Source organism: Peromyscus californicus, unplaced genomic scaffold (assembly GCF_007827085.1).
Source record: "Peromyscus californicus insignis strain IS unplaced genomic scaffold, ASM782708v3 Scaffold_9__1_contigs__length_137607984, whole genome shotgun sequence".
Taxonomy (NCBI): Eukaryota; Metazoa; Chordata; class Mammalia; order Rodentia; family Cricetidae; genus Peromyscus; species Peromyscus californicus.
In genome coordinates this window covers 98,537,866-98,564,042 of record NW_026294617.1, presented here as the reverse complement: position 1 = coordinate 98,564,042, position 26,177 = coordinate 98,537,866, and the positions used below count along the sequence as shown (strand labels likewise).

The 26,177-nt window shown below is 46.7% G+C and overlaps 1 protein-coding gene and 1 long non-coding RNA gene across 3 annotated transcripts in view; one reads left to right on the top strand and one right to left on the bottom strand.

The window, feature by feature from the left end:
• Positions 1-6,776, bottom strand: part of LOC128106327 (uncharacterized) — a 90,470-nt gene extending 83,694 nt beyond the window's left edge. The window contains exon 1 of the long non-coding RNA XR_008216658.1: positions 6,609-6,776. This is a non-coding gene — a long non-coding RNA (uncharacterized LOC128106327). The remainder of the gene's footprint in view (positions 1-6,608) is intronic.
• Positions 1-26,177, top strand: part of Slc44a3 (solute carrier family 44 member 3) — a 76,815-nt gene that overhangs the window by 41,566 nt on the left and 9,072 nt on the right. Inside the window, exons 11-12 of one of the 2 annotated variants that reach the window (XM_052731734.1) lie at positions 3,391-3,547; positions 6,666-6,749. In XM_052731734.1, the coding sequence (XP_052587694.1) occupies positions 3,391-3,547; positions 6,666-6,749 (241 nt within the window). Of the gene's footprint in view, positions 1-3,390; positions 3,548-6,662; positions 6,750-26,177 lie in introns of both variants that reach the window. The other variant, XM_052731733.1, reaches the window with a different exon arrangement.

Here is a 26,177-nt window from a genome sequence, read left to right as displayed (position 1 = left end):
AGCTGGGCATTCATGAGGACCTGAGTTCAAGCCCCAGAACCCACATAAAAAGGCAGACATGTCGGGCGGTGGTGGCACACACCTTTAATCCCAGCACTCGGGAGGCAGAGGTAGGCAGATCTCTGTGAATTCTGAGCTAGCCTGGGCTATAGAGTGAGATCCAGGAAAGTCGCAAAGCTACACAGAGAAACCCTGTCTCAGGTAACAAAAAAAAAAAAAAGACAGCCCACATTTGTTTTTTTTAATTTTAATGTTGTTTACGTTTATTTGGGGGATGTGCATGTACACACCTGAGTGTGAAGGTCAGTTGATAATTTGCTGGAGTTTGTTCCTTCACTGTGGGTCCCAAGGGTGGAACTCAGGTCATCAGCCTTGGCTGTAGGCACCTTTACCCACTGACCTTGTCTCTAGTCCTGTGGTGTAGACTTGTGACCCAGTGCTAAGAAGGTACAGATAGGCAGATCCTTGGATTGCAGGTCGGCCAGCCATGCCACTGACAGACCCTGAGTCAGAAAACAAGGTTTGGATGGCACCTAAGAAACAATGTCCGCCGGGCGGTGGTGGCGCACGCCTTTAATCCCAGCACTCGGGAGGCAGAGGCAGGTGGATCTCTGTGAGTTCAAGGCCAGCCTGGTCTACCAAGTGAGTTCCAGGAAAGGCGCAAAGCTACACAGAGAAACCCTGTCTTGAAAAAAAGAAAAAAAAAAAAAAAAAAAAAAAAAGCCGGGCGGTGGTGGCGCACGCCTTTAATCCCAGCACTCGGGAGGCAGAGCCAGGCGGATCTCTGTGAGTTCGAGGCCAGCCTGGTCTCCAAAGCGAGTTCCAGGAAAGGCGCAAAGCTACACAGAGAAACCCTGTCTCGAAAAACCAAAAAAAAAAAAAAAGAAAAAAAAAGAAACAATGTCCTACCCTGCCACCACAGGTTGACCTCTGGATTCCACATGTAGGAACACAGACACACACACACACACACACACACACACACACACACACACACACACACACACACCTAATAAAGACAGTTTGTATAGTTCGTGGAATCGGAAGGATGACCTTTACCGCCACCTCACGGTCTTCTCATTCTATCCTGCAGGTTTTGCTAGACAAACACAAGGAAGGGTCGAGGTCTTTGCAGTGGCCACACTGTTCCAGTCACAGACGGCTTTGTTGGGAGCCAGGCACCCCATGCAGCCCAGACTTTATTCAGGGACTACAGCACAAAAACGGCTTTGCATAACGTTGGAGGAGTTTCTAGAGAGTGTCAGGCTGAACTGAACTATTGTTCTTAGGGCCCTGAGGTTGCTGGTGTGGCTGTTAAGCATTATACGTACCTTGACTTAAAGGTATTCTCCATCTTCCCCAGACTCCCATTCAAGTTATCACTTGGTTACCCAGCACGCCTAGCACCACAATGTCAGTTCTCAAAACTGTGGTTAGGTGCAGAGATTAGTATTATTTTCCGCTTCCTGGGAAAATAATCAGATCCTCTTCCTAAAGGCAGGTTGTGCTGACTGTGAGGGAGGCCAAGCCGACGGCCCCGGCCACTTGTGCAGTGGGCAGGAATGGCAGGCTGATGTCCCTGGTGACTGTGGGAATGGGCGGGGACTTCAGTGACTCTACTCAGCCTCATCTTTTGCAGGACTGTTTCTAGTCTGAAAGCAGGTATTGAGTGACTCTTGGCTTGGGTTAAAAGGGCCTTTGAAAGTCCCCTCGCCTGTCATGTGATAACCTAGCTTCTGGGGCCTCCGTATCTTCCTCCAGCCAAGGCCTGCAGAGGCCAGCATTGTGACTTGGGAGGGAAGGCTGGGCAGGCACGCCTCTGTCCCAAATGGTTTGTCCTGCTGCAGTAAGACCTGCCCAGAAATCTGATGCCTAAACCAGACTTCAGTACCTGGAGGGCCAAACCTGGAGGCCCCATTCACAGTGGTCTGTGAGTCATCTCTCTCCCAAGCAGATGGGAAGCAGGTGTCCCCTCTGCATCTTTCTCTTAAGTGGTAGAGTAAGTTCTAAGGCTTATAAATTTCAGTGGAAAAGTAAACATCCTTCCTTTAGAAAAAAAAATTAAAAACGAGGAGATGGGGAAAATGTGTCAGAATTTCCTGGCCTGCTCTACTCTTCAGTATCAGATCAAAATGACAAAATGGATTTCCATCAGTGAAAGCCCTGGTCTGTCCTCCAACACCACGGCCCCACCCCCTGGATCTCCTGTAGCCTAGGCTGGCTTCAGATTCACTGTCTAGGGCAGAAGGACATTGAAGTTTTGACCCTCCTGCCTCTACCTCCTTTTGAGTCCTGGAATTATAGACAGCACCACCACTCGGGGCTCATACATGGCTGGGGATTGAACCCAAGGCTTTGGGCATGCTAGGCAAGTACTCTAGCGAGTGAGCCACGGTGAAACATAAGCACCTTGGGGTAGGCAGCCAGGCTGCAGCTCTGCCTCAGTCTCCCTGCCAAGCTCCCTTTCTCCTCCTGGATGATTTAAGGAAGAGCAAAACGCAGCGGTTGCCAGCTCTTGAGACCTTGCTGGCCATGGGCCTCCTCCTCCCTCGGATCCCAGGCCATTGTCCAAACCTGAATTCATAGTGACTTAGCAGGCCGAGCCAGTGGTAGAGGAATGTTTTCTAAAGAAAGCAAGCTTCCCTTGGAGCCCGTGAAGTTGCTTCTGGGAAAGTCGGCCTCCTTTTCTAGAACGGCATCCCTGAGAACTCAGGGTCACATTCGGAAGGTCACCAACAGGGTGACATCAGCTCTCCTCTCTTCTAGCTTTCAGGTTTGGGGGAGAGGGAGGACCATTCCCATTCTGTCCTTTCTGTCTCTCTGTGAAGCTGACTGGCATACATTCCTGGGACCTGTGTCATTACAAGTCCAGTAAATGATTCACACTGAGGTGACCTTTAGGGAACACAGAAGAAATCAGCTGGTTTCGGGGAGCCCAAAACTGTCCAGAAGCCAAACAGCCCAATGCCGCTGTGTCTTCCTTTCAAACCTAAGCTCCCCATTACCCTTGCTGGCCCTGGTCCTGATCATGTGACTCAGTGATTGCTCTAATCACCAGATTAATTACACATGTCCCTCTGCCATGCACACGGTGAAGGACTCAGTCTACTGCACCTGGAAGGGTGGGTCAAAGGACCAAGAACGATAAGAAAGAAACGTGCATATTTTGGCTCATAGATATTTTTTCTGTTTTGCATTTGTTTACACATGAATGCCACCAAAAAAATGTAAATTAGCCCAGGATGTAAGGTAACCTTGGCTACCAAGGAGGATAAAAATCTTGCCCAGTGCCTACTGCGTCACCAGTGCCAATGAGGATCTCAACCAGAGAGAAGTTTCTTGTTGCTTTTTAAATAGTGAGTTTTAAATGTTCTTCTTCCCTCTTCCCAGGAATCAAAATGACCCTCCTGCCCATCCAATCCTTTCGTCTCTCTCCATACTTTTCTACTACCATCAAGGAACTGCAGTGAAAGGGTCATTTTTAATCACTGTGACAAGAATCCCAAGAGTCATTCTCATGCACATGTATCATACTCTGAAAGAGCCGGTAAGACAACCCCCTAAAGCTGACAGGTTGAGGACTGGCCCCCATGCAAGGACTCTGCAGACCCCGCTCCCAAGCTCTGCTCTGTGTCGGCTGAGGGAGGAGTGGTTCTGTGTTAGCTGGAGTCCTTCTAATTAAAATGCAGAGCCAAGGGTTGGAGTCTGATGGTGGAGTTTCAGTTAGTGTTTGCGTCTCTGTCTCGGGATTGTTTGTAAGATACATTATAAAGTAGGAATAATAGTTGTTTTGTTTGGATGCCAGCATACTGCCTGCCCGCTGTGTTTCTAGAGGGTGCCATGGGAAGTGATTGGTGTGGGCCAGGAGGAAAAGTCAGAACGCCTGTGTGTGTGTGTGTGTGTGTGTGTGTGTGTGTGTGTGTGTGTGTGTGTGGTCTGCCTGTCTATGTGTGTGCACAGGCACACGCGCACGTGCATGTGTACATGCTCACACGCGCTTGAGAGTGAGAAATGGATAAGCTGACCCACATCTCAGCTCTAAGGACAGAAAACTGTAGGGCTTTTGTGCTGAGAGGCTTCTCCTCCTCGGGTTTTATTTCCATGCGCATTTAGTTATGAAAGCCAGTGGAAACCAGAACACCAGGAAAACAGCTGTTCTCATGGTGTCTCTAAGCTGCCACACAAGGGAGGCTTGGACTTTCCCCAACTTTCCTGTTCTCATACAATGCTGATCCTTCTCCGCCTCCGTTTCCACCTTGGGGGTTTGTGACTTGCTCTGAGTTTCACAAACCTACCTGATTCCAGCCCTTGGGGTCTGGTTACACGGCCTTAGTAAATGGGGAAGTTTCGTACCCTGGTTCACGTTGTTCACAATTAATTGTGTTTGCTTTTAAAAACAGAACTCTAAATTGTCAGTATTTTAAAATCCACAATCAAGGTTTCAGCTTGGCAAACCAATTAGGAACAACAGAGTTGAACTGCACCTGGGATTATCTGGCTTTCTTATCTTGCCACGTTGAGCAGTTGACTATGAAATGTTTTCCTGTGGCTCCTTGCCTGGCTGCATTTTGGACACTTAAAACAGGTGGTTGTACCTGGCCCAGGGCAAATCTGCAGTATAATCCTAGAGAAGGGTTTCTCCCTTCCTTCCTTCCTTCCTTCCTTCCTTCCTTCCTTCCTTCCTTCCTTCCTTCCTTCATTCTTCCCTCCCTCCCTCCCTTTCTTCCTTCCTTCCTTCCTAACATTTATTTGTTTGTTTTTTTGTATGTGTGCGAGCCTGCATGAGTATGTACCAGAAGAGGGCATCAGATTCTCTGGAACTGAAGTTACAGGCAGTTGTGAGGGGCCATGTGGGTGCTGGGAATCGAACCAGGGTCCTCTGCAAGAGCAGCCAGTATTTTTAACCACTGAGCCATCACTTCAACCCCAGTGCAGGGTTTCCTGAAGTACAGAATCACTCTTTATTTTAAATATACTTAGGTCAGGTGAGTATTTTGTACCTGTGCAGCACACATCTGAATATATGTTTTATTAATCTGTATTTTACAGACATGTATAGGTAATAATATATTGGCCACTTATACATATATTTAATAATGCATATATTCATTTATTTAACATGTGAATTAGTTATTGATAATCATAAATCAATGAGCAGCTGAAAGCTTGCTGTCCCCTATTGAGCAAGGCATTTTAAGCCCTTTGGGAAAAGAGCTTCCATAAACCCAAAGAGAAATTGGTGAAAGACAGAGGTCTCTCTGACCCCATCACTCCTCAGATTCCACAACGTGCAAGGTAACCAAACTCCCATTTAGTGATGCCACCAAGGTAAAATATGACCTCTCATAGGTCTCCTGCCACACAGCCTTACAGCTCGGTCCTGTATCTACCATGTCAACACCTCTCATAGCCGTGTGTGATCTCTCCTCCATTAAACAGTCTCATTCCCAGTTGCCACCAAGCTAAAACCTGTCCAGCTCAAGTTTTATTCAGTTGAATTAACATTGGGATGAGAAAATGTCTCTATAAGGCTGAGTTGCTCAGGGGCCCATGAAATAGGCTAGTTGAGATTTGTTAGCTGGTTTGGAGTTTTTGTTTTGTTATCTCTGGGTGGTAGGTGGGATACGGCAGCTACCGCTTGCCCTGTTAGTTCATTCAGTTTTCATTTTTGAATTCTTAAACATTTTCTTTCTCTTTACTTATTTATGATTTGGGGGAAGGAGCTGTGGGTCCCAGGAACCCAGCGCAGGTTGTCAGGCCTGGTGTGTGCATTTTTACTTCCAGCACTGGGCTCTCCAGCCTGGGATGTTTTCACAGTAGGTGGTAGGTAGAACTTGGTCACCCACCCTTCCCCAGCCAGTTCATTCTCAAGTTATACACTCAAGTTAGATTTCAGAAGATCCATTGAATCTTTGAAATTTAGTCTGAAAACCTCATGATAGGATCTATTACCCTCCACGTTAAAGTTGATTAGTTATGTGGGCATGTGACTAGTCTCTATACTATATGGTTTGGATTTCTAGTCAGTGACAAAAACCTCACAAACTTCAAATTCAAAAGTCAAAGTGTGCAAGGCATGGTGGCATATGCCTATTGTCTCAGTACTCTGAGAGGTTAAAGCAGGGGAAATGGGAGCTTGGGGGTCGTCTGGGCTATGCAGCAACACCTTGTCTCAAAAATAAAAATAAAATAATCCAGCCAAGGCAGTGTGACCCATACCTGTAATACACACATTTGGGAAGCAGAATCAGGAGAATCAGGAAGAGGTCGAGACTAGCCTCAGCTACATCGTAAGTTTAAGGCCAGCTTGGACTACAGAAGACCCTGTCTTTAAAACAACAACACACACACAAATTGTGCACACCATTTGACACACTTACACTAAAAGGTCAGCGTTTCCTTAGATGTTGAATACCGGTTACCCCATTTCTCTTTCTGCTGAGGTTAACTGAACCATGACGTTGAAGGCCATGAGTGAAAGCTAATTCATCCGCAGTGATAGCAATTAGTTGAGTTGCTGGCATATGAGTGAGAACCGCTCCAGGGTTTCCCCCAGTACATAGATCTGCCAGTGGAAACTATTCCCCCATCAGAAACAAGCTGCTTACCTTCTCTCTGTATCTCCCACTCGGTCTTCGTGGCCTGAACCTCCCTGATCCCAGCAGCGCGGTACATGGTCAAGAGGTGCGTTCAGATGCAACTGCTGTGGGCTCTGGTGTCTTACCAGATACCTGTACCATCTCAATCAGGTATGTGCCTTTCCTGCACCCCAGGAGTCTGAGGGTGGCTTCTGTCACGTAGATCAGCAAATTCTTCAGGGCAGGTTGTGTGATTCCTTCAGTTTTCTAACCATGTAATGTGTCAAGTCCACTGAACTCCGCCATCAAATCCAGGAAAGCAGCCACAGACAAAATGCAAAGAAACACACATGTCTGTGTTTCAATAAAACTTTACCGGTGGACTCTGAAATTTGAATTTCCTGTGATTTCACATGCCAAGAAATAATTTTCTTTTTGCCTTTCCACTCATTTTAATGTTATGGACGTCATCGTAGCTCCAGCCTGAGGAAGGCGGGGCAGGAGTCCGTCAGACTGATCACATCCCCTCAGCAGGGCTGTGGTTTGTGGACTCCTTACCTTGAAACTGTAGGCTGTTACAACGGCTCTTCAAATTCTGCAGAAATGAGTTTCTTTCTTTTTTTTCCTAAAATAAAAAGTGGCACGCGTCTTTTCACGTTTGAGTATGATGACTAGCTGTCAATGAGAGCAAATGTCAATGCCGTAACAGGCTTCCAGAACTGGCATAGTTCTGCAGTAGGAGAATTTTCTCCCATTTTTTTTTCTACATTTCCTCAGCCCTTTCTTTTCAAGCTACAAATCTTCCCTTTAAAAAAATCTTTCAAATTGACAGAGGCTTAAATCAGTGTTCTCTTTTTTCTGTAGCTCATTTAGGAAAGTTTAATAGCCCTTAGTCACATTTATACAAAGCAGTGTTTTTGTAAGGCAGCGGGCTGTTTTATAATTGAAGTGTGTGCAGAGATCTCACTTAGAAAAGTCATTCTTGCTATGGCCCACCTTTCTAGCAGATGCTCTAGAGAAGTGAAGGGGCTAATTAGGCTGTCCATGTTTGATGTCTCGTAAGTGGTATTTAAAACACCTTTCATTATTCAGGGAAAGTGTAACCTTCTTTTTTTTTTTTTTCTTAAGCCCTGCTCTATTTTTAAGTCTGAATCTGGGTGTACATTTTAGAACATATTTCGATCTAAATACCACAAGCCACCATATATAAAACACAAGAAGGCAATGTGGCATTTTTCAGAAAGGTGGGGCATATGTCAAGCCAAGCCACGCCTTGTGGATACACTCCTAGACTAAAATGCCATGCTTCTCTTCTCAGAGCTGTGTGTATGAGTCTTCATACCAGCTGCTGGTATGAAGATTATGAGATGTATTGGTACATTGATACACGGTGAGATATAGTTAGACCGGACAGGCAAAGGCCATGAGGCCACTAACACTAACACATTAGCTAGATGGTCCTCCAAGGCTCCAAGCTGGAGCCAGTGCGTCTCTGTTTCACAGGATGCAGGTTCTTTCTGCGTCCTTCCCTATTTTACTCTTGGTATCAAACTACCCCCATGGGAACCTATCATATATCAAACACCACCATATCAGGAGGGGGAAATATCAGTGAGGAAGAGGCAGGATGAGGTCCATTCATGCCACCCACCCTGTCTTCCGTGCAGATAGCTCCACTATCTGTGACTTGGGTTTGGAGTCTACCACTGGGGGGTGGGATGTCAGGACTCTGCCAGTCAGCACATTTGGAAACCACTGCATTTGTTTTTTTCTACTCTGTTACCCTCAGGGACATAGCCTCTGCCTTCTAAAATCTCACCTGCTAATATTAACTAAGACCTTTTCTCTTGGGAATTGAGAGTCGTGCCGAGGTCGGGTGCAGTGTTCATATCAACCACACTGTAATTACCTTAATACCGGTGGTGAGTCCTGATAACAGATATGCAGGGGGAATGACAGTCCTGGGCAATAAGAGGAAGCTGGCCTTGCTCCAGCTCTGAGAGTGAGTCAGTGGGACAAGCAGGGGTGGCTCTCTGAGATTCTGACCTTGGGGGCTGTGCTGCAAGCCATGGCCTCCACTGGCTGTCATGGCCTCACTGCACTAGGGTGACTCCTACAGCATTGGGCAATGCCATCTGGCATGAGAGCTGCTGACAGACGAGGCTGGGAAAGAAGAGCTGAAGGGGAGGAATGGAAAGGAAAGACTGAGGAGAACGTTGACAAGCAGAGAAGGGTCTGGAAGGGTCTGGTCCAAATGACATCCTGGAAGTGAAGTGAATGCCTGAGAAGGAAGACAGCCAGTAGAGATCCACCATCATGGGGTTGGGGGAGACAGAGTTACAGAGGGAGAAAAACAGAATGCTGACACGCTGAATGAGCAACACAGATACTGCTGTGGTTAACGGAGAAAGGCTCGGCTTTCTTATAAATGGTGTCAAAGAAACAAAGAAAAAGGAAGCTCTACTCGAAAAGACAACTCCACCATAAATTAAAAAAATAATAATTCAGAGAAACCCTGTCTCAAAAAATCAAAATAATGATGATGATGATGATGATGATGTTGACGGTGATGATTCAAAATGGGGCAGAGACCCAATATAAATCCAAACTGTAAAACTTCCAGGAGAGAAGCTCTTGGTAACCATGAGTTTGAGCAGAGGAGTTCTTAAATATGACACAGAAATCATGAACTATCAAAAAGAAGAATAGGGCACAGAGGAGGCTGAGCTGGTGGGGGCTTAACCTAGGGTGCATGTCCCATCCCCAGCAACGCATACACCAGGTGTGGTGTGCACCTGTAATCCCAGCGCTGGGGAGATGGATGCAGGAGTTCAAGGCTAGCCTCAGCTGCATAGAAAGTTCAAGGCTAGTCTGAGTTATACAAGAGTGAGGAGAGAGGAAGGAGGAGGCAGGGAAGGGGGGAGGATAATGATGGTAAAATGGTAGTCAGCACAGCTGTCCATCTCATCTGTCAAGAAACAAAGGAAAATGAGTTCAAAGTAAAGAACTGAATTTAGATTAGACTGGCAAACAGCCTCCCTTTGGACTAGGTTACTGCGGGGGTGGGGAAATTTTGGGCATCTCTATGCCTGGAAATCAGATACAAAAAGGCCAAGGCCTGTTCTCTTTACTCTGTTTGATGGTAAGGAGGCTAGGGAAGCTGGAAGACGATCAAATGTGCTTGTCCAGCTCAGAACCCAGATTACCTCCCTGCAGCTCGGAGGCGGCTGTGGTTCATCACTGCTTCCTAAAAGCCTCATCCATCTTCACTAAGACCCAGGACAGAGGCAGGGAGAGGTTTCTGCCTTTTGCAGTGGACACCCAGCCTAAGGCTGCATGGTACTTCATTTGCAGAGTGGGGTAATAAAACACCAAACCTCATCATTTCTCATTTCCTTCTCTCTGCTTCATAAATACCGAATGTGTGTACAGCTGAAAAACAATTGTGTCACCTCACACATTCATGAACACGAAAGTCATTTGGTTATGCCGTGTGCAACCATGGGAGCCTGGGCTTCAGAGGCAAAGGGAACCAAGGGGATTTGAGATGTGTGTGCAGAAGTAAGAAACACACGCATGCGACATGTACACAACAGTAAGAAATTCAGAAAATGCCGACACTCCGAAAAGGACAACCTTGATAAGTGAGTGCCCATGGATATCCCCAGCTGATAGAACAGCGACAATGCGGGCTGTAGATTGTTGGCACCAGCTGCCAATCAACCCTGCAGGGTGAAGTAGTATCTCTAGCTTCCAGGCCAGGAGACGGAAGCTTGGAGAAGGCTCATGGTCAGTGTCAGAACCAGGAGCCCATCTCAGTCCATTTGCCCCCCACAACCAAGCCATACCAGCCCCAAACTCAGAACTACCACTAGGCCTGTCCCCAGCAGTTTTCAGATCCAGACAGGCTAGCTTACTTGACAGGGAAGACTGGCTAATGGCAGACTTGGAAAGGACGAGAAGTACGTAGGGCCGCCAGAAGCCACGACTATGAATCCTGTGGTTTCAGGCCAGAGAAGCCTTGGCTGGGTGGTCTGACTCCCCTGCTCCCCTTAGGCAAGTCAGTGGTCCAGGCTTCTGGTCCTGGAGGCTGGTTTGTGTCAGTCTGGCTGGCAAGGAAGTCTGGAGCCTCCCTGCTCCCTACCAACACCTTTGAGGGACCCAACTGGAATCTTCCCAAGGGACCCTGATACTAACCAACCAGAAAGCCTACCTTCTGTGTTTCTCACTGTCCTCACCCAGTTCCTCATGATAACGCCTTCCCACCTATGTGCAGGGCATCTGCCCCAGCTCTGATGGTGGCTTTAGATCAGTGCCCTTCGGAGTACAAAATTCACTGGCGGGCCTACAGCACGCTAACAGACGCTTCTGCATTGCTCTGAAGACAAGGCAGAATTTTTCTTTTCCAAATCTTAGAGGGAAATCACAAAATCCTATAGGTTTTTATTCTTGCACACGAGGAAGGGCTTTTTACCAATCAGGAAAGTAGAACCTCTGGTTCTTAAAATGTGTTTTTTATGAACCCCAATAATTGTGTTACTCGGTTTCCTTAGACTTCATATTCTCGCGTCTATTATGACAGCTAACTATCTGGATGGTACCTGGTAACTGTCTGAGTTTGGGACCTGTCTTAGTTTAGGTTTTTATTGCTGTGAAGAGACACCGTGACCACAGCAACTCTTATAAAGAAAACGTTAAATTGAGGCTGGCTTACAGTTTCAGAGGCTCAGTCCCTAGTCATCATGACAGGGAGCGTGGCTGGAGCTGAGAGTGCCACATCTTGCAGGCAACAGGAAGTCAACTGTCAGACTGGGAGATATCCTGAGCCTTAGGAAACCTCAGAGCCCACCCCCACAGTGACATACTTCCTCTGACAAGGCCACACCCACTCCAACAAAGTCACACCTCCTGATAGTGCCACTCCCTTTGGGATTATGGGTGCCAATTACATTCAAACTACCACTAGACCCTAGGTTGGCAGAGAGTTGGGATGGTGCAAATTGGGAAAAATACAGCCAGTATTGTTCAGTCACGGTTGTTCATTTAACGAACACACATTGTCGAGTACTTGGTTCTAACTTACTTTTTTATTTTTCTTTGTTGTCATTTTAAGCATTGGCTTCCTTTTCCATTTTTTTTTTCCTTCCAGCAGAAGTGGGAATAGGTATAGAACGTGAGCTATGGGGTGATACCAAGACCATTTGAAAACCACCAGTCTCCTGGGAGAATCTCCCGGGAAATGTCAGCTCCTCAGTTGGGTGTCATGGCTGATTGCCTCTGCGCCTTCCTTCTTTGTGTAACTCAAGCTGGCCACTCAGCCCCAGGAGCTTTTCAGGTTGAAAGAGTTGGGTTAAACAACTCCCACATCCGTAGAGAGCCTTCTGGCCCCTGTTGGACCAGCTAGCTCAGAGCGGAGGCTTGTAGATGCCAGCCGGCTCCATCACGTCCCTGACAAGTAAGTATGCTTGTTGCTCAGAAAGACAGAGAGCTGCCCGGGTTTCCATGCAAATGCCAGGAGGGTTCAGACAGTCTCATTCATTTGAGCGCAGAAAAGAACTTGCTTCTTCCTGGAGATAGGCTCATCTCCTATCCACCTCCAACAACCACCTGCCTGCTAGTCATTTTTATTAGTGAACATAAAGTCAATCTGTCTTCCAAGGTTTTGTAGTCAACCTGACTTGTAAAATCTAAAAGCCTTCCGTCCCCAGGTCCTTGCAGTTAGCTCTGCCCCAGTGATGGCCTTTCTTTCCATCCATGAATAGCATCAGTACTCAGTGACTTTTCCATGTGAGGTTTGGGTTTATCACAAGCCAGGGGTGGCAGATCACCACTGAAACTTCTTTTCCTTCCTCAGAGCAGCATGGGCATCTCAGGGGAGGGATGCAATGAGCTGTGGGAAATTCCTTTAGCAAGATTCTGAGAATGATGGAAAGAGGCCTAAGGGAAAGATTTTTTAGTCACCAAGGTGGCCCTAATAGCAACCCTGGTCATAGAGCACCCAGGTCATGCCTCTCTGTCTATAGCAGAGGTGGCCTGCCTCCCGCATCCCTGCTAGCTGGCTCAGAGCTATCCCCGGGCAGCCAGCTGCTGCAGGAGCTCCAGAGATGCCTCCTGCTCGCACATCTTAGACGGAAGTGCACATGTGTGACCACATCGACGGTTTGCATGAAGGCTCGCTCGGATATGAATAGTGATAATCCTGTTGCAGCTGTCTCCCAGCAAATGCTATTACCCCTGCTTTAGATAGAAAGGAATTAAGGCTCCTCTTTGTCAGAGGCCCCAGTCTGTCTGGAAGAAAACCAGCTGAATCCCTGTGCTTCCTGGTGTGTGGCTCAGGAGCTGCTGCGGGGTAAGAAGGGCTTTGTGTGCCTGCCCAGGCCCGGCTTACACCTGCTGTGAGCATGCTGCAAGTGTCAGGGCTTAAGAGGGCGAGGCCCTAGTGCGCTCTTCTCTAAGTGGGCCCTGGTACACCCTCAGGGAGCAGCTGCCGCCTTAGACGAGACTCTGAGGTCCTTCCTGATTTGAGATTCTATTTTAAGGGGAAAACAATTGAAGTTTATTAAATGAGGGATTGCGTCACTATCAGGAAGGAAGGGGAGTGATACAGGGGTATTGGGGTAAGCAGGCACCTCTGCGGGGAAGTGACTGTATTCAGCACAAACGGCTTTGACTCCCAGCCCCCACCCCAGTGTGCTGCTGCCAGAGACAAGCATGCCTGCTGTGTGTTTGGTACTTACAGATGCTGTGCTGGGTACTCTTGTTTCACCTGCATTAACTACAGTCGGCCTCACCCACGAGCCCTTGAGAGGTGCACTGTTATTATCCTCTTCTAGACAGATGGTAACACTTTGACGCTAAGATGTTAAGACAGAAGGAAAGTGAGTGTTGCCTCTTGAGGTTCAGAAGACACAACAGGCCTTTCTTCTTCCTTATCAAAGTTCAAAACAGTTGAGAGACACAAGAGTCAAGTCTGAAAATATCACCTCGAATACCAAATCAGCTGGCTGGTAAATGGATCCCAGAAACAGCTTGTTAACGGTTCACCCTAAATCAGAAGGACCGAGCCACCCTCTTGCAGGCCTTACTCACAGAATGGGGAGCTGCAGTTGAAAGAGGGATGGTTCTGGGACAGCAAGACCCCACCACCACCACCACAAGAGAGCCAGGAGAGGACTGAGCGAGCTGTGCTCTGCTCCCCATTCCACACACACTAGCTCCTGAAGTCTGCCTCTTCCCCACGGAGGACTGAGGTATGTTCTCCTAAAAGAGATTCTTGGCCATTTAACAACAAAAGCAGGATGACCTGGTTGACCTTGACCTTGACCTTGACTCCAGGATGGAAACGGGTTTTCATCAGTCCTGGAGCACTCCTTCCACAGGCTAGGTCCTCAGAACCTCAGCCTTTCAGACATCAGAAGAAACCTTCCCTTCATTATAGCAAAATCCGTAAGCCAGAGGACTTGTTACTCATCCAAGGTACATGGTGGCAGAGTTCTTTCATCCCTCCTCTCTATCCTGTGTCTTCTCCTGCCTTCCACACTTCACTAGGAGGCTAAGGATAGGCAAGTGTGTTCCCTTATACAGTGTGACCAAAGAAGAACTACATGCAGATTGCCCCCCTTCACAGGGGCAACATGGAAGACGGACCTGTGCTCCTAAGGCAGAAGGGTCCTTGGAGGGCCAGGATCTCCCTGTAATAATGGGACCAGACTCTCAGCTTCCTGCTCCAAGCCCCTCCTATCCCCCTTCTTCCCTTCTTCTAGAAGATAGCTGCCCCATCTACCAGTGTTCTCTCTTCCTTATTCCTTACCTCTCTTGGAACCTGCGTCCATATTTCCATTTCCCCAGGACTGGGCTAGAACAAGAAGAATTCAGTTTGAGTCAGATAGTTCTGGATCTGAGTCATGTACTGTGGGGCCTGAGATGGTTCCCTTCACCCCATTAGCCTCTGTTTCCTCAAATATAAAGCAAAAGTCTCAATGGCTACCTCATGGACATGAGGGATGATTAAGTGAGCTAACACACCAATATTTAAGTGTTCCGTCTGCCTCTGCTTATGTGTTCTATACATGTTATTTGCTATAATGAAGGTAAGGTATCTCCCGAGGACCTAGCCCGTGGAAAGAATGCCCCCAGAGGACTAGTGAAAATCTAGTTTGAATCCTGGAGTGGGGGGGTCACCCGGATTCTCCTGGTTTTGTTGCACAATGGGGAGGGGAAGAGGAAGGGGAGGGTTTAGTTACTTTCACTTAACAATTCACCAAACATTAGAAGTCTGTGCGCCTGGAGAAGTTGATGGTTAAAGTGCCTGTTTCCCAGCGTTAATTAAAGCACTTTTGCAAAGCTCTTAGTTCTGTGGCTGGCATGTATAGATAAAACAGAAGGCATTAACTTTACCATCACCAACCCATCACTGAGTGTGGGAGCTCCTGGTTGTATCCTGTAGCACTCCAAGATTGCTGAGTTCACGAGGTTGTTCATCTAATCCTCTCTGTTGAGGGGTATCAGTATCCATGGAGGGCTTCCCCTACATATGGTTTTCTCTTCCCCAACCCCAGCCTCCACCACTGTATTCATCACTCATTGAGAGAGCAGAGATGCTCAGAGGACCACTGTCACTTCTCACATTCCTAAGCAGACTGATGTTTCCCCCAACTCCAGGGTCCAGCACTTATATCCACATCTGAGATCAGGATACAGGGTGTGACTGTGGCTGGAGACTGAGAAATCAGCCCACCTGGCCCATCAGTTCTAGGAGGCAGGCTTGTCTGACCCTGTCTCCTCTGCATGAAGCCTTTGTCACCGCATCAATTTCTGGTCACTCTCCTTTTTTGTTTTTCAAGACAGAGTCTCACTGTGTAGCTCTGGCTGTCCTGTAACTTGCTATGTAGACCATGCTGGCTTTGAACTTACAGAGATCTATCTGCCTCTGCCTCTCTAGTGCTGGGATTAAAGGCATGTGTCACTATGCCTGGCTCATCAGGAACTTCAGTGACATGGCCTAGCAAGGGTCAAGGGTAACTAGGACTGTTTTCAGAAACAAAGTCTAAGACGTCACCCTACTCAAGGGGGCCATCATTTCTTAATTATGAGACACTCTGCACAATTCTGAGCTTCAAATAAAACACAAGGCCACCAATTTATGCTCTTACCTCCCCATCAAAACTTGTCTTAGATATGCTGGAAGTAGCAGATGGGACCACTTGGGTTTTTAACTTTGATCTATGAAAACTACCCCTGAAGTCAGCAAAACCCAGTTTCCTCATAAATAAGGACATGCTGTGACAAACACTGTTTGAATGTGGAGGACCTGGCAGCCAAAGAAGCAGATCTTCTACATCCTTCCCCTCAGCAGCTTTGTGTCTGTGGTAGGTGCCCTGATTCTCTGCATCCAAAGATAGACCATCCTCTGTGTTCACAGGTAGGGAGGAGGGGGGGTGCTCAGAATGCAAGAAAGATGTTTGACAGTCCGACACTGCCTCAAAAATGTAAAAATTATGAATTATTGTTGACGTCTCCCAAACTTGTTTAGCATGGGAAATGGAATGCAACAATTAAATAGCTCCTACCACAAATCTAATCTTCCTTGTAATAGGGAGCAGGCTTCTTCATGCCATCTGCCTTTGGGTATTCTTCTGCAAAAAATGCTACCATCAGGGGCTCCTTGAGACTCTTCCAAAGTCCTTACCTCCCCTCCCTCTCCCACCTTCTCAGCAAGGCATCGGTTGTGGGTACGTTCCTCAGCTGTCCTTCCTCAGTTATCTCTGTCCTGGATATCGCAGGAAGTGCTTGGTCAGAGGCTAGAGAATGCGCTCACAAGAAAAACAAATGAGAGGAGGTATGAGGCAGCATGATTAGGAATACAAAAGTCTTGATTTGGCAGTCACCAATTCATGAGGGAATCCCACGAGGCTCTCGCCTCCTGAGCTTCATATTTGAGTGATTTTCACATGATTTGTGAGTCAAATACCAAAACTCAGATGTGTGAGAATCACTGTATTGTGTCTCATAACCCGAGTTCTTAACATTGGGCTCCCATTTCATTGGATGGCAGAAAAATGAATTGCTATTCTTGGGCTTTTAAGCAAGGTTTCAGGTGTTCCCAGGCATCAGCTGGCTCAGGTTGCTCTTAGGAAAACCATCTTCTTGTCTTCGTGGCTCTTTGAGCCCTCTCTAGGAAATGGGATTCTTTTAGAAAGCCACGACATATGGTCTTATGTACCCAGATGTATGAGAGGTAGATTACCACCGTCCTGGTCATCTAAAAGAACACAATCTGCAACTTCCTCTTTCTTAGACAAGTAGAGGCCCTAGAGGTGGTCATGGAAGGCCCTTAACATTTTCTTGCTCTGCTAAGACAAAAACGACCTAAACCTCTCATCAGAACCCACCAACCTCTGCCCCCCAGCCCAGTGAGGTGATGAAAGACCAGAGCACACATCTGCTACTGTAAGACGTTCAGACCATATTGGGAAGTTCTTCCCTTCACTTTCCCCATTGCAGGGAAGGGCTCAAAGGGTTAAAAGCTGGGGGGAAGGAGGGGAAAGGCTAGTAAAAGTGGTAGATGGATTATCTTCTTGCCCTCACTCTGCACTTAGCACCTGGGGGCGGGGGCGGGAATAGAGCCTGAGTCCTGCAGGGAGGAGAGAAAGGAGGAAATCATGGGAATGAAAGCAGGTAACAGCATATGCCTGGCAGAGACGGTGGGCAGCCCTTCTGCTCAGGAACTCATCTCTCTAGACATTAGGAAACAAATTCTCTGAAAAGCAGGCGAGGGGATGGTGTCGGTAAATTTAGTTCCATTGGATTCCTTAAGTAGGTGGGGCTAGGAAGTTTCTAAAAGCTCTGACAGTTGGAGCCAGGCTTGGACGACAGTTGTGGTTTCGCCTTCCCACTCCTTTGCCTGCCACAGAATGCTTCGGTTGGCACAGGGCTGGAGTAAGAGCATTAGTGAGATTGCATTAGCTGAGGAATGAGACAGCTGCACTAAATGACTTCATTGCGATGCATCCCAGCGTGAGTGGAGACGTTGTCTTGGCGTGTTCGCCGTGCCACACTTCTCACCATAAGAGGAACACCAAAAAAGTTTGGGGAGGTCCAAGGAACGAGAAGCTGCTGCTCTCATGAAGCGCCCTGTTCTAGTCTGTATCTGGGAGCTTGACCAAAGCAAACCTTCCACACATGTCTATGGCCTAAAGGATGACCATGAGGCCCATGTGGTCCTAACACAGCCCTGGGTCCCTGCTGAATTCAGATAGCTCTTTCGTTTGCAAAGAATAGCTGGGAATCTGAAAGAGGAAAAAAAAAAGTACTAGTTCAAAAGAGCTGCCCTTATCTGGGACTGATGTCAGAACAGTTTTCTGAGCAGATGTATCAATAGAAAGGGGAGGTTGACATGGGAAGACCAGCAGCCAGGCTTTGGACGCTCAGAAAGAAAACATCTGTCATACAAAAAGCCATCATAGCCGGGCGGTGGTGGCGCACGCCTTTAATCCCAGCACTCGGGAGGCAGAGCCAGGCGGATCTCTGTGAGTTCGAGGCCAGCCTGGACTACCAAGTGAGTTCCAGGAAAGGCGCAAAGCTACACAGAGAAACCCTGTCTCGAAAAACCAAAAAAAAAAAAAAAAAAAAAAAAAAAAAAAAAAAAAAAAAAAAAAAAAGCCATCATAAGTAAGATGCTACAGTACTAGCATAAACAAATATGGTAGATAGCTATATAGACTTTTGCAGCAGAATAGAGAAGCTAGAAATAAATTGTCTCATAGATGGCTAGGGACACCAAATTATATCATAGAGAGAGGACAACCTTCCCAACAGATGTTCTTGAGAAAACTGGGGGTCTACATGCAGAAGACTCTCACTGTGTGACATTCAAAAACCAACTCATAATGAATTTTAACCTAAAAGACCTAAAACTATAAATCCCCAGGCTGGAGAGACGGCTCAGTGGTTAAGAGCACTGGCTGCTCTTCAAGAGAACCTGGATTTGATTCCTAGAACCTACATCCCAGCTCATAACCACCTGCAACCCCAGATCGAGATCCTTTCCTGGCCCCTTTGAACAGTGCACATATGTAAAGCACTAACATGCAGGACAAATACCCATACACATTAAATAACTAAAGTAGATTAAAATTTTTTAAAAACTATAAAATGTTCTTCTTTCTGGAAGAACACAGGAAGGGAGTGGAAGGCATTGGCACCAGTTGTCCATATGTGACCCCAAAACACAGGGCAATATATATATATATAAAGGTCTACCTTAAACTCAAGAACTGACTGCACACCATAGGCAACAATCTGCAAAGTGATCCACAGAGGAAAAGGCCCATCCTGAAGGGGAAAAAAATTACCACAAGTCACATGTAATAAAGGATTAATATCACCAGTGTATAAAGAACTTCATCTCAACTACAACAGACCAAAGAACTTAATTTTTTTTTAAATGGGCAAAGGATTTGAAAAGACGTATGTCCAAAGAATCTACAGAAATAGCCAATAAATGCATGAGAATATACTCAGCATCACGAATCATTAGGGAAATGCAAATCAAAGCCAAGAGATGTTACCTCATGCCCATGAGGTAGTTGACTCTTAATAGATCAAACAATTAAGAGTGTCACCAAGGATGTGAAGTTGGAGCCTGTGTATACTATTGGTGGGAATATAAAATCATGAAAAACAACATGAAGTTTCCTCAAAAACATTAAAAACAGAATTATCATAGAGTCCAGCACCCCTACTTCTGGAATCCATCCAAACGAATTCAAAGAAGAATCTCAAAGAGCTGTGTACACGACCATGCTCATCCCAGCATTACTCATAATAACCAGTGGCAGAAGAAAACAATGTATTCATGCATGGACGAATAGAAAAAGGGAATGATTATATACCCACAGAGGAATATGATAAAGGCTTTAGAGGAAAAGAAACACGGTCAAATGCTACAGCAAGGATGAACTTTGAGATTATACTAAGTTAAATCATAGCAGGTCTTTGGCTGTACTGCCAGCTTCCAAATAACAACACTGAGACTTGTTATTAATTTTGAAAGCTCGGCCTTAGCTTAGGCTTGTTTCTTTTTCTTTTCTTTCTTTCTTTTTTTTTGTTGTTGTTTTTTGTTTTTTGTTTTTCGAGACAGGGTTTCTCTGTGTAGCTTTGGAGCCTGTCCTGGAACTCTCTCTGTAGTTGGCTGGCCTCGAACTCACAGAGATCCAGCTTAGACTTGTTTCTAACTAGCTCTTATAACCTAAACTAACCAGTTTCTATTAATCTACATGCTGCCATGTAGCTTTTGGCTTCTACCTCTCCTCCTGTATGTCCTGCTTCCTCTGGTATCTCTCCCCCCACCTAGATTCATCTCCTCTTCTCTCTCTGCCTGGAAGTCCCATCTAACCTCTTCCTGCCTAAGCTACTGGACATTCAGCTCTTTAGTAAACCAATCAGAAGGCCCCTTGGCAAAGACACATCTTCACAGTGTACAAAAAGATTATTCCACAGCATTAAATAATCCATTTCAAAAGGACGAATGTCCTATCTTTTCATCTGTGTTAGTCAGTCCTTCATCACTGTGACAAAATCCCAGGGAGAAGCAACTTAAAGGATGAAGGCTTTCTCTTGGCTCATGGTCTTCAGTCCATGCTAACTTGCCTCCTTTCCTTCTGGGTTCAAGCATGGTGAGGCAGAACATCATGGCAGGGAGTATATGAAAGTGGCACACTTTATGGTGGACAGAACACAGAGAGAGAAAAACAAGAGTAAGTGCCTAAGGACAATATAAGCACTTCAAAGACATGCACCCACCTCCTAGTACAACGTTTAGCCATGAACCCATCCATGGGGTAATCCATTGATGAGGTTATGTCCTCGTGAGTCTTTGGGGTGGGGAGTGGAGAGGACATCTGATATCCAAATCACAACACCACTATGTGAAATATCTAAATAAGTTCAAATTTGCAGAAATGGAAGATGGAAGTGGTTACCCAGGACTGGGAGAATCCATGTTTCACGGATATTGAGTGTCTGCTGTAAAATGAAATGGTTCTAGAGATCTGTGCACAACCATTTATATGTACTGCTTACCTGATATCCCAAAACTGTTTGAGATGATAAACTTACTGTCATATGTTTTTACTACAATAAAAAGAAGGGGAGAGATATGCTATTATATAGTTTTAGCCAATCCATTTTTCTTCTAAGAGTTTTTCCTGCAAGGTTTGCCAAGCCATGGTACGGAGCAGAACCAGGGTTCTAACTGTTGGCCCTCGTCCCTCAACCTAGCAGGTCAGCTGGTACTTTGCCAGCTCCTTGTCAATCAGCAGTGTGCTCCTCGATGGGTAGACACCTGACTTGAGACTATTTCCCCCTAACATATGGTATCCAGGAATACATACCATTCCCACTTCTATCTGCCTCTCACTGGCCCCATTTCCTCAGTGCTCAGCTCCAAATTGGAGATGCTTGGTGTTAAATATAGGACCAACTGTCTAACATCTGTGAACACCATGGTGTTCATGGAGTTTTTATAGTATAACAGGCCCAGGGTAAACATTGCTTTTTTCACATTTTTTTTTTTGAGAGTCTCATACACGAGTACGGTATTTACATCAGGGCTAAACATTTTGCGCACAGCATCTAGGTTTAACCTCTTAAGGACTCTGAGTGTCAGGTAGCTGTCAGCCACACTGTCCAAATGAAGAAACTGAGGCCCAGAGGCTAAGAAGCTTCCCCAGGATGACATTGGCAGCGGTACTATGGAGGTCATTGGTAAGACTGCCACAAGCCCTGGCATCACTGGCTTGGTGGCCCTGGCAGAGTTTCTCGTCAGGGATGAGGGTGAGGAGGAGGAGATTGACGGTTCCAGTCACCAGGGGCAAGCCCATCTCTTCTGTGTTTCTAACCGAGTCTGAAGTCAGCAGCCAGACCAGCCCTTACCGTTTTACACATCCACAGTTTAATTTGTCCGTAACAAAAGACCAGGCCCCCTTGTGACTGGCTCATTTCCTCCACTGACTACGCACAGGTCAAGAGAGGTCGGTGGCTGCCTTCATTCTGTACAGGGGAAGGTAACAGTCTACGCAGCACTGACTCCTGGACCTGCCTAGTCACCCAGAGCCACATAGTTGCATTGCAGGCCACAGAGCTCTCCTACATCAGCCAAGGGTCAAGCTCAGCAAGATGCGCTTGTCTGGTTGGGCGTCTGCTGGATCTGAGGGAAGATGGGTACTCTCTCACAGAGTATGTGCTGTCTGCTCTCTGTTTATGCTCCGTGTTGGCCGTCTCTCCCTGGCCACAGCCTACTGAGAAAGCTTTATTCTCAGTAGAATTTGAAGATTTTCCTGGGGGACATCTGAAGGTGCCCTGAAATTTATTTCAGCACACTTATTTGTTTACTTGTTTATTATTTACTTGGTGAGCTGCACACATGCCACAGCACAAGTGTAGAGGTCAGAGGACTCACCTCGGAGAGTTGGCTCTCTTCTTCCATGTGTGGGTCCCAGGAATCAAACTCAGGTTGTCAAGCCTGGTGGGAAGTGCTTTTACCCACCGAGCAATCCACCAGCCCTGGGCCTTTCAATCCTAACCCTCTACTAAAGAAACAAGCATGCCAATCAGCCAAATTCAGGTTTAGTATGAAGGACGAGTCTGCGGAAGACAATCTTTGCCCAAAACATCTTCGTTTATCTAGTCAACGATCAGTGTTCCCTAAAGTTAAAACACAATGCTGAGAAAAGTAAGCCCTTTAACCCTCGTGGCAGTTTCCATGGGGCTGGACAGATGGCTCAGTGGTTACGAGCACTGGCTGCTCTTCCAGAGGACCTGGGTTCAAACACCAGCACCCTCATGGTGACTCACAACGGTCTGTGACTCCAGTTCCAGGGAATCTAATGCCCTCCTCTGAACTCCTAAAATTAATAAATCTACAAACATTTTTTAAAAGCAACAATTTTCATGCTGGTTTAATTCATGTGTGTTGAAGGTGTGTGCACACATGTGTGCATAGCATGTGAGGCCAGAAGACCACATTGTGTATCATCCTCTCAGTCACTGTCCACCTTTGCTTGAGACAGGGTCTCCCTGGCTTAGAACTCACCAGGTAGGCAAGGCTGGCTGGCTAGTGAGTCCCAGGGATCTTCCTGTCTCTGCCTTCCCAGGGCAGTGACCAAAAGCAAGTGCCACTGACCTGTTTGTTTGTTTGTTTGTGTGTTTGCTTTGTTTTGTGAGACAAGGTCTCACTATATATCCCCAGCTGGCTCTGAACTCACCATGTAGACCAAGCATGCTTTGAACTCACAGAGATCTGCCTACCTCTGCCTCTAGAGTGCTGGGATTAAAGGCATGAGTGACTAGGTAGGTCTGGCCCATTTTGCTTGTTTGGATTTCCAGCATGGGTTCTATGGATCTGACTTGGGTCTTTCTTCGTGCCTCCAGGACAGGCACCTGACCCGCTGAGCTGTGTTTCTAGGCCCAATTTTTCATGATTTTTTTGTTTTGTTTTTTTCGAGACAGGGTTTCTCTGTGTAGCTTTGGAGCCTTTCCTAGAACTCACTCTGTAGACCAGGCCGGCCTCGAACTCACAGAGATCCTCCTGCCCCTGCCTCCTAAGTGCTGGGATTAAAGGCGTGTGTCACCACCACCTGGCTCATGATTATTTTTAAAAAGGGTTTTAGGACCAGTGAGACCGCTTAGTGGGTAAAACTGCGTGCTACAGAAGCCTTCTCACCCGGGTTCCACGCCAGGAACTCACAGAGGAGAGAACTGACTCCCACACGCTGTCCTTGAATCTCCACACACACACACGCCATAGGACTTGTTCACACACACACACACACACACACACACACACACACACACACAAATAATAATAACAAATAAAATTTAAATAAGTTAAAATAAATAGAAAAGGGGATTTAGGAAGCTAATCTTTGTATGTGAAAGTGTGATTTGTGACAAATTCAAATGTTCCTTCAGTGTGGGCTGACTGTCGCTTTCTTTACTTGACAGCATGTGTACTTTCATGGAAAAACCTTGTGGAATACAGTTCTATTGCCCCTGGGCTGGTCTGTCTGTCTGTCCTTTCAACTATGCGTATTTATTTGCCAAGGGCTGTTGGGAGGGAAGGAAGGTCCTTCCCAGGGGCTCCTTGAGACTAATGGTGCTTTCCTTTCTTCTTGCCTCTGAGCGGCTTGATTTTTTTTTTTTTTTTTTTTTAATGATGAGCTTGGACAGAATCAGACCATCCTAAAAATTAAGCCTAAAAGCAAACCAAGTTCAGAAAAGCAAACAAGACTGCATTGCTGTGCTTCTGGCTTTCTCGGCAGGAGTAACTCTCAGCCACCACTCCCCAGCCCCAACCCTCTTGGCAGGACCACTGAAGGGGGCTGGGCTGGCAGGCTTCCCCATTCACGGTCTCTTTGGTAGTGGTCTACAGCCTGGTAAACAGTGAATTCTTGAAGCGGCCAGGGAATGCCAGGCCCTGGGAGGCTGGAGTGTGTTTGCCGGGTGCCTTGACTTCCTCCCCATGTGTTTGTGATAAAATCAGAGATGAAACTGGCTTGGGCTAGTTCTTGCAAGTTTTCCTAGGGGCCTCTGAAGGCCGCCTGGGCTTCCCAGAGTTCTGAGGGAAGTGATGGTGTATCAGTTACTCGAGTTTGTTTTAGGAGTTCTGGCTTTATTTTGAGTGAATAAAATCAGAACTCAGTTAGGAAAGCCATTCCAGAAATAAAGCTAGCTATTCATGGCAGGGCTTTGGGGCGAATCCCTTCCCTTCTCTGTGGAGGAAAATTCTATTTGCTTTTCGAAGAGTCAACAGCAGCTCAAAGTCACCGTTTCAGTTTGGGTGGAGGACAGACGGGTGTTCTCAGGGGACAGAGGACCAAGCGCCAGGCTGTGAAAGCTTCAGTTTTGATTTTAGGAGGGGGAGGGGACCCTGTCTATGTGTTAATATTCTTGGAGAACTTTCAAAATGAAGAGGTGATCTAGCCTTTTTGTTACCTAAAAGCACAATGATTTGAATTTTCTATTAAATGGGGATAATAGTGCCTGCAGTGATTATTTGACTGAGTTAAGGTCAAGTAACGTGATCAGGGTTCCTGGTCCACTGTGAAGTACTACGAAAACACGTGTGTGTGTGTGTGTGTGTGTGTGTGTGTGTGTGTGTGTGTGTGTGTGAGAGAGAGAGAGAGAGAGAGAGAGAGAGAGAGAGAGAGAGAGAGAGAGAGAGAGAGAGAGAGATGTGTGTGGGGGTGCAAACATAGATATATATTAATGGAGGCCTGAGAAGGACATCAGGTGTCCTGCTTTATCACGCTCCATCATGTTCCCATGGGACAGGGAGGGTCTCTTACTGAACCTAGAGCTGCCTGGGAGCCAGCAAGCCCCAGGGAACCCTCCTGTCTCTGCCCCTTCCCACACTAGGATTGCAGAAGTGTGTGACCAATCTCAGCTTTTCTTTCTTAAAAGATGTTTATGTGTATGAATGTTTGCCTGCATATCTGTATGTCTGGAGCCTGCAGAGGCCAGAGGAGAGCATCAGACTCCTGGAACTGGAGTCAGAGGTTTGTGGGCTGCCATGCATGTGTCAGGAACCAAAGCCAAGTCCTACGTAAGAGCAGCGAGGGCTCCGAACCACTGAGCCATCTTTCCAGTCTCCACTCAGCTTTTTTTTTTTTTAAAGATTTATTTATTTATTATGTACACAGAAGAGAGCGCCAGATCTCATTACAGATGGTTGTGAGCCACCATGTGGGTGCTGGGAATTGAACTCAGGACCTCTGGAAGAGCAGTCGGTGCTCTTAACCTCTGAGCCATCTCTCCAGCCTCCACTCAGCTTTTAATGTGGGCTCTGGGAATTTGAGCTGAGGTCCTCATGCGGGCATAGCAAGGACTCTTACGGCTGAACACTTTCCAAACAAACATGGTAGTCGCCTTTAATACAGAACCTTAAAGGCAGCAGATGTCTTTTTACAAAGCCCCAGATGGGGTTCCTTAGAAGAGGCAAGACCTTGCAGAGATCACGCTGCAGTCTTTAGGAAGCAATCATTTTTAGGACCCAGCCTTCTTCTTCAAAATTGTCCTGCCATATTCACGATGGAAGATCTCACGAGAACCCCACACTGCTGCTTTGAAAGGCAACGCACACCTCAAAGTAAATATTTTCCTGCAGATGGGTCTGGCGAGTCAGAGGTCCTCTCCATGCAGGAGGAATGTAACATCAGTCTCATTCGTGTGACTTGGTGTGCCATCTAGCCTTTCTGTGCTTGGGTACTCTCTGCTACCTTACTGTCTTGGGGCTAGGATTAAATGAGTCAGTATGTTCAGGAAGAGAGCCTAGAATGTGGTACACTTGGTGTACTGAATGGATATTTGTGACCGTATCTACTTTCACGTAGAAGTTGCACACACACCTACCTACAGAAGAAAACATTTGAAGGCCACAGATAAGAGATAAGAAGCTTTCTTCAGGTTTGTGCTAAGCTGTTTGGGGGTAAACCACTAGGACATCTGCCGGCGTCAGGGTGTTCAGGAGTCAGCATCTGAGAAGAATTACAGTTCCTAGTGCTGGCATCTGTGCCCAGGGGAGAGTTTCTTGACTTTGGG